This window comes from Periplaneta americana, chromosome 4, assembly GCF_040183065.1.
Source record: "Periplaneta americana isolate PAMFEO1 chromosome 4, P.americana_PAMFEO1_priV1, whole genome shotgun sequence".
NCBI lineage: Eukaryota > Metazoa > Arthropoda > Insecta > Blattodea > Blattidae > Periplaneta > Periplaneta americana.
Genome location: NC_091120.1, coordinates 189106073 through 189118096, shown reverse-complemented (window position 1 = coordinate 189118096; position 12024 = coordinate 189106073). Strand labels below are relative to the sequence as shown.

Below are 12024 nucleotides of genomic sequence, written 5' to 3'. Positions count from 1 at the left end.
GAGGTCAGGACTGCGAGGTGGCCAGTCGAGAGGAGCTGGTAAGATGGGTGACCCAGGACCAATCCAGCGTACTGGAAATCTGTGACGTGTTGTGGGGTTTCATCGAGAGCACTGTTGCACAGGAACGGCCCGACACCACTGATAAATTGAAGGACTCCGTGCGACGCGCTTTCCAACAGATTACACCAGCAATGCTGACGCAAATGACATAGGTACTGAACTTGGCGACGCATTATTTTGTGTGAGGAACCGAGAACTTTACGCTCTAATAAGGTTAAAAAGGCAACACCAACTATAACAAAAATAATTAACAAAATAAAAATAATAAATAAACCAAAAACCTCCTTAAACATAAATACTATTTATAGAATAAATCTTTATTCAAAGATTCTAAATCCATTGCACTTATCTGCCAAAACAGTAAAAATTAATAACAATCATACAATGACGGGGGACATATTGATCCTTTGGACACTTAGGACACACAGTTAGTGCAAATTGGATGTATGTCTGCATTATGAACGAAAATACATAGTGTGTACATTTGAGGTATTTATAGGAGGTAATGTGACTTTGTGCCCACTCTGTATATCCTCCGAATATATTATGAGTACAAAATTCCCTCTCTACGTGACATCAATACAGAGGAACAAACTGCAAATTTTTTCCACATTCATTTGATGGATACTAGAGTCGGGCAGACTGCCTCATATTATCGCCCGTTCTCGGTTGCGCAATCATCGTAGTCTCGCTCGGTGCGCGAGTACCTAACGTAGCCAAATGACTCATTGATAGAGAACACTAGATTCTCTTGGTCCCGGGATTACCGATAGGTCATTCCCGACAGTCTCGGAGTCTAGGCGGGACTGTAGTACTGATAAGCAAGCGATATCGCTCGGGCCGTGCTCCTATAGGAAGCATTAGCTTATACACTTCCCGGTTCTTTAAATATATATCATGTCGTAGCTCCTATAATACTTAATCAATCGCGCTGTAATTTTTTGGATTGATAGCTCAATGTCTAAGGAAAACATAGGAAAAAAATCGAACTGAAAATATTTTTTGGAAAGCGAGAAAAAAATATTAACTTCGATGGAGATTGATGTGTTCAGAATAGACATTTGCAACTTCACCTTTGTAGGCTGAAAACTTTTTTGTTTTTCACGTCAGATGGGGGGTCAAAGCGAGAGAAATGTTGAGAAAGGATGGGAATTAATTTTAAAAGTGATGGCCACTCAAAATCTTTACTGGTTCTCGAATAACGGTGAGTTAACCAAAGAGCTGTTTGCGAAAGACTCATGACTCAAACGTTTGTTCCGTAAAATTTGTACGGAACCCTTCAACGCATGAAAACCCGTTATTGTACGGATAGTATTAAATGATATTTTAATACAGGTAGTTGAAAATGAGGCTATATAGCCCAAGATGGTTTACACTTTACAGTAATTAGGCTATCTTTTATAGCAACTAAATAAAAAAATAGTTTGTAACACAATGATGTGAAACATGAAAATATTAAAAGCTGGTTCACAATAAACCGGGAACGGAAACGGCAACGAGAACTAGAACGGAAATATTGTTAAAATAAATGTATTTAAATGTAAGCATTCACAATTAACTATTCTGAATGCTCACATTTAAATACTGTAGGCTACATTTATTTTAACGTTATTTCCGTTCTCCTTTCTGTTCCCGGTTTATTGTGAACCAGCCTATACTATAGAAAACTACACTTTCTACTGGTGTGCACGTTATAAAGTATTGTTACAGAACAATCCTTATTGTATTGCAGCCATGTTGCAATATAAAATGACATAGGCCTATATGGTTTACAATAATTATCCTATATGTTATAGGAACGAGAATAACAAATTAAGAATTAATAAGATTTCTAATTCGTTGTACCTAATGGTAACTTACAAGACAATAATAAATAATAACCATCATAATAATCCTGATAATCATAATCTTGGTCATCCTAATGATTACGATAATGATAATGATGATAACAGTGATACTAATAATGATAATAATATAATAATAATATAATAATAATTAATAACAATTAATAACAATAAGAATAATAATAATCCATCGCTGTAGAGTAACGGTTAGCACACCTGACTGTGAAACGATCGGGTTCCGGTTCGAATCTTGGTTGGGACAAGTTAACACTGGTTCACAATAAACCGGGAACGGAGACGACAACGATAACGGAAATATTCTTAAAATAAATGCATTTAAATGTGAGCATTCACAATTAACTTTCACGTTCCCGTTCCCGGGCTCCGGCAATCTTCTCGTTAATTGTGAATGCTCACATTTAAATGCATTTATTTTAACATTATTTCTAGTTGTCGTTTCCGTTCCCCGTTTATTGTGAACCAGCCTTTACCTGGCTGAGTCTTCTCGCCTCAACCATTAAGAGCAAATGCTGGGTAACTTTCGGCGCTGGACCCTGGACTCATTTCACTGGCATTACCATCATCTCATTCAGATGCTAGATAGCGATAGCAGTTGATAAAGCGTCGTAAAGTAACTAATTTAATAATAATAATAATAATAATAATAATAATAATAATAATAACCGTTCCCTCTTTTATTCTCTGTTATGATATAGCAAATATAAATGACACTCGGGAGGAAACACAGAATAAATATGGGGAGAAATGCCTGTTATTATTCGGTCGAGAAGCTTTTGTCATCCACCCTGCTCTCAAAAAACTTGAAAGTTAGAATTTATAAAACAGTTATATTACCGATTGTTCTGTATGGTTGTGAAATTTGGACTCTCACTTTGAGAGAGGAACAGAGCTTAAGGCTGTTCGAGAATAAGATCCTTAGGAAGATATTTGGGGCTAAGAGGGATAGAGAATGGATGAAGTTGCACAACGTAGAACTACACGCATTGTACTCCTCACTTGACATTATTAGGAATATGAAATTCAGAGGTATGAGATGGGCAGAACATCTAGCAGGTATGGGCGAATCCATAAATGCATATAGAGTGTTAGTTGGATGGTCGGAGGGAAAAGACGTTTGGAGAGGCAGAGACGTAGATGGAAAGATAATATAAAAATGGATATGATGGTAGAGATTGGATTAATCTTGCTCAGGGTAGAGACCGATGGAAGGCTTATGTGAGAGCGGCAATGAACCTCCGAGTTCCTTAAAACGCGTTTGTAAGTAATTATGATCAATTTGTGAAAGGATCTACTCTATTTCGTAATTCTGTCCTTCCCCTTGCAAAAGTGTTTCCATTTCACATTCAGCATTTTATCAGTTGGAAAACAAAAATATCTTTTGTCAGAGTCTTTGGTCCCTTATAATAATATAAATAAGTATTAATTAATTTATTTCGTCCTTACACAGCGCAATAACAACGAAACGTCCAGATGTGAACGCGCAATATAATAATACAGTCGTGTGATATCCATTACTTTAGCGTATACAAAACACTATCGAATGATTAAATATGGAATGTCAACGAAATGCTGATAGCGAGAAAATATATCATAGCTCCAACCATAACTTGTTGTTGTTTTAGATTAGCTTAGGATTAGGTAACGACTGAAAGTGCTGCATTATTTTGCTTCTCCAGAAAGGAAATAAATAGTTCATTAAAATAGTGTGACTTCTGTAAGAATGTCGACAATCATAATGTGCTGTGTTATTGCATACCACACTGCTGTGCCTTCTTAAATTACTTTATGAACATTAATATTTCAGAAAGAGTCACGAATTGCAGTGATGAGCGGCAATTAAGCCGGCAGTCAGTGTACGCATTTCGTAACGATAAGTCGGCCGTGCGATAACAGGCCGGGACCCGGTATTCCTCGTTCCCGAGAGTGCCAATCTCGAGAATACGATTCTCGGAACTGGCATTATCGGCCAGCTAGTCTCGCCTACGAGAACGAGCGGGAGTAAGAGGCTGTTTGCCCGACTCTAATGGATACTCCCGGAATGTTACTCTATTGTACAGACATAAAACTTTGCACTAACTACAAAAATGAATTATTTAAAGATGCAGCTTTCTGTTATACGAGAAATTAAGCACTAATATCGACGTTTTGCCAAAAATTAATTCAAATTTTACTTGAAAAGATTACCTTATTTTGATAGGAGGAAAACACGCTATTAAGCGTTTAAATACAGTTCTCTGATTATATTTTCTTTCTCTCTTCCACTAGGGCTTTAAGAATTCTCTCCTCGAAGAAAAATCTCTCTTTACGTGTCATCGCTGGACAGCAGCACCTTCTAAGTTTAGCACTGTTCGATCAATATTCCAAAAAAAATTATCCAATACACGTAAAATTTTCCATTTACTCTTACGACCAATAACAGGCGCAATTTCATCATGCAGGGCGTTTCAGAGCCCCAATGCACTTACATTTTTGTAAATCTAGTTTTAATTTTACACACTAGTTTATATAAAAACACATTCTCATCTTACATATAGTTTTAAAGTAGGTATAATAATGTTACAGAAGTGCACACTAATTTTCCGAACGCGCAGTATAAAATGCGAAAATTTACGTTTTACCAAAAATGAATTCGAATTTTACTTCAAAGATTACAGTTCTCGGCCTCCTGTCACTTAGCTGTCTCATCATCTACCCCACTCTAACCTTCCCATATTCGTTCGATGAATATTTTCAAAAAATAACATTTCCCACTTTCTCTCAAGACTAATCAAGGGCACAGCTTTATGATACAGTGTGTGTGGAAAATCAGTGCGCAGTTAATTTTTGTAAACATAATTTTAATTTTATACGCTTCTTTGCATAAAATACATTCTTATCTCACATACATTTTAACGTACTAAGTATTATGATGTTCTAGACGTGCACAGTGACTTTCCGAACGTACTGTATAATTAAATGTCAAAATCGACGTTTGAGCAATAATAACTCGAATTTTATCAGAAAAGATTACATTTAAGTTATGCTACAAAGGCCAAAAAAATAACACACTACTTTCAATGTTTAAAAATAGTCTCTCTGAATGTATTTTTCTCTCTCTTTGCCACTTTGGGACTTAAAAATTATATTTAGGAGGAAAATTTACATCTATATGTCGTTAGTTCATTACTAAACAGAAGCGGCCTGTAAGTTTTGCCAGATCCGTCTAATGTACGAGTATATTTCCGAAAGTCACTCTAGAAATATAAAATGTCCCACTAACTCCAAAGACTGATCATTTAGGGGCATAGTTTTCTGATATAGGCCCAATTAAATGTCAAAAGCACTTCTGGAGTGTAAAATGCTACACATTGAGATTTCGTAAAATTATGCATCGCGTTTGGTTTCATAGCTTCACCGAGCAGCGAGAACACACAATAATGAAAACTTGTTGAACATTACTTTCCTCTAGTAAAATCCTCGTGACCTTTCCATTTCCGTTGACGTGTAAAGGCCCGCTCCCACTTGGCGGAATCGAATCGAACATAATTTCTCTTCATCATTATCATCATTGGCGCTACAGCCCTTGGTGGGCCTGGGCCTCCCTTAGTAATTGTCGCCATCCGTCTCTATCTTGTGTAGCAGCCTTCCAATTCTTGCACCCCAACTTTCTGGCATCCTCTTCCACTCCATCAATCCATCGCAAGTGCGGTCGACCTCGTCTTCTCTGACCTCCCGGATTTGTTATTACAATTTTTTTGCAAGGTTCACTTGGGTCCATGCGTATTACATGTCCTGCCCACCTCAATCTGCTAGTTTTAACTGTATTGATTATATTTGGCTCTCCTAGAAGTCTATATAATTCATAGTTGCATCTCCTTCTCCAGAGACCTTCCTCAATGTTGGGCCATAGATCCTTCGCAGAATCTTTCTTTCGAAAATCTCCAGTCTTTTTTCATCATTTTTGGAGATTGACCACGTTTCTGCCGCATATGTCAAAACTGGTCTCACTAATGTTTTGTAAAGAATAACTTTTACTTTCCTGGATAGAGCATGCGAACTAAAGTGATATTTCAAGCCGAAATATGCTCTGTTTGCTTTCATTAATCGATTAGAGATTTCTTTGGACATGTTATTATCGCTAGTGACCACTGATCCTAAATATGTAAAGTTGTCAACTTTCTCAAAATTATAATCTGATATCTGCAGGCTGTCTATTTTGTCAACTATCTTTCCATTATCTGCCAACATATATTTTGTTTTCCTCTCGTTGATAATGAGGCCTATTTCTTTTCCAGCCTGTTCCAAGGAAAGGAACACTTGCTTTACATATTTCACGGATCTGCCAATAATGACAATGTCATCCGCAAATGCCAATATTTGTGTGGATTTATAAAAAAATGTTGCTCCGTGTTTGCACTTCAGACTTCCTGACGACACTTTCCAATGCAATATTGAATAGGAGGCATGCTAATGCATCTCCTTGACGAACTCCATTGTGTATTTGGAATGGTTTCGATGTTAGGTCCTGTATTTGGTTTCATAGCTTCACAGAGCAGCAAGAACACACAATAATGAAAACTTGTTGAACATTACTTTCCTCTAGTAAAATCCTCGTGACCTTTCCATTTCCGTTGACGTGTAAAGGCCCGCTCCCACTTGGCGGAATCGAATCGAACATAATTTCTCTTCAGAATGTATTTAAATGAAAGATATCAGAAAGCGTCGCGTCGAATCGAATCGAACAGAATAGAATTCATGAGCTAGAATATTTGTTCCACTGCCGGAATAGAATTTCTTGTTTCGGGTATGATCGTAAGTTCTCGTGAAACCTTCGTGAAAAAACAAATGAACCACATCCATTCTTGACGGCTTAATTTGCTTTTCGTTTCGATTCGATTCCGCTAAGTGAGAGCGGGCCTTTATACTTCTCTATCGTCACACGAATTAAAATTTCTCCTACTTGGCAACACTGGCAATCAGTGATGTATAGCCTATTTTGTAAAGACACATCACCAACATTGAAGTTTCTTTCTTAGGACATCGTAATCCGCACAAGCTTCAAGTCATATGCTATACCTTACCTCGTTTCAATTTTAACGTGACAGGGTCGGCTGATAACCGTAGACATTTCAAAACTGCAAGAAAAGACAAAAACAATGCATCAGAATTCATTCACTTTCTTCATTAATACAATTCACAGTAAAATTACAGCCACTTGAGAGGGGAATTCAATGCAAGCCAAATTATAAAATAAACTGCATAGCAATCCTCACCTATTGTAACTTAATACTACAGGTCTCCAGATTTAACAACCCTTGATAGGATGAAGAGAAAATTGAGAATGTGGAACATTTAAAGAATCGTATCATTGAAGCCTGTGCTAAAGTCACCCCGGAAATGCTATAAAATGTTCTATCCACATCCTCAATTTTCTCTTCATATATCAAGCTCTTTATGTAATCCCAAAAGGAGACCTGGCCGGCCATTCTACTGGTCCATGCAGACCAATCCAATGTCCAGAGAACTGTTCGTTCAGTCTGCTGCAACATTTCTATGGCTTAGCCTACCAGAATGAAGAATATCAATTCTTTCCTTTTTCGATAATGCCATCACGAAAATCAAGACATTTGTTACAGGAAAGCTTCAAATAATCACAACAATGCATTGAAACTGCCACAGGTTAACCAAACAGTAAAGCAGGAAAAGTTCATTACCAGAATTGCATAAAATACCTTTTCCAAAGCCTTCTTAGTACTGTACCATGTTACAAAAAATCTGTAGATGCAGTAACTAATGTTTGTGTCATTATGACAGTTACCTTTAAATAACTTGAAAACGATTAGAGATATCTTAAAACGGATTGCACCATTGTTTTTCTCAGAAACTTTCACATGACCCCCTTTCCACTTAAAATTTCAAAGTTGCATTCAAAATGGCGGCCTTTGGGATAGCTGAGGGCTAGAATCGAATGTGTCACTGGTAGAGCATTTGGTCTCACAAATACTGGTAACACCTATAGTAATCGAAAATCAAGCATATGGGAGATATTTATATGGTTCCAGATTTTTGATTCACTCTGTATAATGAATTTTTACTTTCACCTTTTCATTGTACTAAATATAGAGAAAAAGTACAGGGTGTTCATAAAGACTAGACACATAGAAATGAGGAATAGAAGCAGGGAAGGAAGAAGGTATGATCAGAGAGAGAAAAAAGCGAGGAAAAGAAAATGAGAAAAATGGAAAGCAGAGAAACATGTGGAAAAGACAAAATGAGAAAGAGCACAGAATACAAAAGAAATAATGAAGAAAAAGGAGAACGTATTGTACCTTTCAAAGTTTCTCCTCCCATTTACCTCTCTTTCAATTCAATTCAGTCACTACTATTATAAATATAGATACAAACGTGCTGCAAATAGTTTAGAAAACAATAGTACATTATGCAATGAGCCTATACTGATAGTAATTAAGAAGCGAGTATGGATGTTTATGAAACGAGCGCAAGCGAGTTTCATAATTTTCATACGAGCTTCTTAATTACTATTATAGGCAAGTTTCATACGACTTTTTATGCTCGGCCATATTTCTAACTTGAAATTATTGAGATGTATACATTTTATTTGTATCTGACAAGATTGGGCGCGAGTTTCATAATTTTCATACGAGCTTCTTAATTACTATTATAGGCAAGTTTCATACGACTTTTTATGCTCGACCATATTTCTAACTTGAAATTATTCAGATGTATACATTTTATTTGTATCTGACAAGATCGGAAGTGACCTTGTTCTAGGGCGTGAATTATGAGATGTGCGCAGACGCGAAAGTATTGATTTTTTTTCGAGGAACAATAATGTCATTGACCTTGATGTAATCCCGTTAAACTTGATATAACCTTGATTTTTGAATTCGACATTGAAAAACGAGATGACAAATTGAATTTATTTGAATATTATTTACAATTAACGCTAATTATTATAGTAACAGAACATAACCTTCTGCGACAGTATTGGATTTTCAGCCTCCGTGACTTTTCGCTAATTCTCTTTCGATTGCATATCCGAGAATAATCGATACTTGCGGTTTTATAACGGTACAAAGCTGACTAGTCATTGGCTGACACCTGTAAGCTGAGTTGTAATTGGCTGAACACCTGTACTTTAATGAGTAGGTGTATTTTAATGACATGCATTAAAGGACTGCGACCAGGTGTATAATTACTACATTTCGGCATGTTCGAGCATAGAAATATTTTATGTTTTGCTGAAATACATTTCAAATTTTGGCAGAATTTTCTTCATTCTGTGCCGATCTCTAGTCACGACTCTCTTACATGTAAACCAATCAATCAAACTAGGTATTCCGTGTTGTACTGGCTGGGATTGTACAGTACAGCACGCCTCTGGGTGGTATACCTAATTAAACAATATGCAATACGATTCAATGACAGCAGATGGCTATGGGACAATGCTGGAGCGGATACAGCAAATCCGTTGAAAACAATTTGTGGAGGCTAATTTCAAGGTGTAGGTACATATTTAATTACTGTCTGTTTTGTCATCTATAATCAGGTTATTTAAAACCAGTGCAGTGCTGAATGGTTGGTTATAACCGGAGTCAAAATTCAATTCAGCAATAAAATCACATTTAGCAATCAGCATGGAAAGAAATATTAAATCATACCAATTGTACACCACACGTATAGAGACAACGTTCACAATAACACGAATCATACAACAGATTTTTTTTTTCAGATTATGTGAATATCAGCTGTACCTCAATGTTTCTGACTACGAATTCAATCAACACCGGTTTGATTCCCGATAGGGAAAAAGATATAGTTTTCGAAAAATGAAGGTAAAAAAATGTAGCTATAAAAATTACGCACTATAGCGTAACTCTATAGCATCTATTAGTGCTTTATGGTTGTGCTAACACATGGAGTTACTTGTCAACAATGTAACCAGTGAATAGGGATTATAAAGAATGGACACTGAACGAATTTTCCTGTGTTTTGTTTCTCTGTGCGCCAGCGTTTAGTTCTACTTTCAAGCGCTAGAGGTTAGTGTAATCGAGCATAGGCTAAGATAATAACTGAGAATAGAGTTGAGACACAGGATTCAAACTTCGCCTACCTTATTGCAAAATCCAGTAACGCTTTGCTTCAAATAAATTCAAGTTAACAGCTTTTCCTTATTTCTCAGTGACGAACTAGTTGTAATAATATTTTTTTTTATATTTCAGATATAATAAATTATATTATAAAATAATATAATACATTATAAAATTATATATCAAATTAGTTTAATATTTGTACATAATATAATATAGGTATATGGTTTTACTTCTCATAAGAGTTTTGTTTTTTCCATTTTCAGTGCTATCAAATCATTACATATTTTAATTGTTGTTGGGGTCAACATCTCAACTCTCATTATAAAGGAAATCTAGAGTCTAGACATTACAGTTAATGACGGATTAATTATTTCATGGATCTAATTTATTTTATTTTAGTACATAATGTACCTAGATTATTAATTATATGTGTTATATTTCCGCTGTGTCGACTGCTAGCTGGTGTGATGTCAGCGCTAACTCTAGGGAGAAAGCAGAATCTCACGCTCTAGCTGGCTTGAAGGTCATTGAAATCAGTCCGGCTACATCAAAGGTACCGACGCGAAGTGTCCATTCTTTATAATCCCTATTGGCTTGTGTAACGCTGAAACGTGTGTTCAGGTCACTGCCCAGTGACAGTCCTGATATTGTTCTTTATATTTTTGAAGACTGGCTAATTAATATTAACCCATCACACTCACAATCATACAAATTTCCAGACTCTAGATACCAAAGTAATGTTTCTTCAAGAAAAATTCGCCGAGAGCCGAGCCCGGGAATCGAACCCGGAATCTCCAGATTTGGAAGCCAGCATGCAACACACACGGAGGTAGTCAAATGCACTAATATTAGCAAAAAATTCTCTGATTGAGGTTCTGGCTGAAAAGCACATCTATTATCAGGCAGTATACATCTCACTTGACGATATGTGTCAGAGGAAGAACAATTGTTTGTATGCATCTGAAGTCTGATTAGTGTAATATGTAGCTAGTCGGCGATGTATGCAATGGAGAAGAAAGGTACTGGCAACCCTACTCCATTATCTCCTGGCCTAGTTGCCTCATAAGTAGTGCCTTTTTGGTATCACTTGTGAGGTTCAGACCTCAGAGTCTCTGTTTCAAGCGCCAGCACGCTTATTTTCCATGCAAGCGGACTAGCTAATATCCCCGGCAATGTAATTTGTGGTGGATAAAGCAGGTTTTTCTCGGGGTACTCCCATTTATCACCATTATTCCACCCACTCTCTTCACATTCTCATTTCATCTTCACTTGGAATTATTAAAAAGCGACTGGGGATTTTCGGAAACCCCTATGAATGCGTGTAATATCTGTATAGGAATTACTTACTTACAAATGGCTTTTAGTGAACCCGGAGGTTCATTGCCGCCCTCACATAAGCCCGCCATCGGCCTCTATCCTGAGCAAGATTAATCCAGTCCCTTATAAGCGCTACATGCCCTGCCCATCTCAAACGTCTGGATTTAATGTTCCTAATTATCTCAGATGAAGAATATAATCATAATGCGTGCAGTTCTGCGTTGTGCAACTTTTTCCATTCCCCTGTATAGGTCGCGCCAGGGATTTTGGCAGATGGATTTTCTTAATGTGAACTGGAGAGCGAGTCCTCACCGCTGCAAGATCGGCTGTTATCTCTGTCGCAGTGGAATGGGTAGGACATAAGAGTAAACATGCACGCCCGAGTATTTGTGCACTCTGGACAGTCACCTCCAAAAACTAAACAATTATTACAGTAGTATATATGTGTCTTTGGTATTCCCAAGAAACTTGTTCGATTAATTAAAATGTGTCTCAATGAAACTTACAGCAGAGTCCGTATAGGCCAGTTTCTATCTGATGCTTTTCCAATTCACTGCGGGCTAAAGCAAGGAGATGCACTATCACCTTTACTTTTTAACTTCGCTCTAGAATATGCATTAGGAAAGTTCAGAATAACAGAGTGGGTTTGGAATTGAATGGGTTACATCAGCTTTTTGTCTATGCGGATG

At 36.9% G+C, this 12024-nt stretch overlaps 1 protein-coding gene across 4 annotated transcripts in view; it reads right to left on the bottom strand.

Annotated features, from left to right (window-relative positions):
* Positions 1 to 12024, bottom strand: part of Efa6 (Exchange factor for Arf 6) — a 593207-nt gene that overhangs the window by 139485 nt on the left and 441698 nt on the right. For all 4 annotated transcript variants that reach the window (XM_069824534.1, XM_069824535.1, XM_069824537.1 and 1 more), the window contains exon 3: positions 6986 to 7039. In XM_069824534.1, the coding sequence (XP_069680635.1) occupies positions 6986 to 7039 (54 nt within the window). The remainder of the gene's footprint in view (positions 1 to 6985; positions 7040 to 12024) is intronic.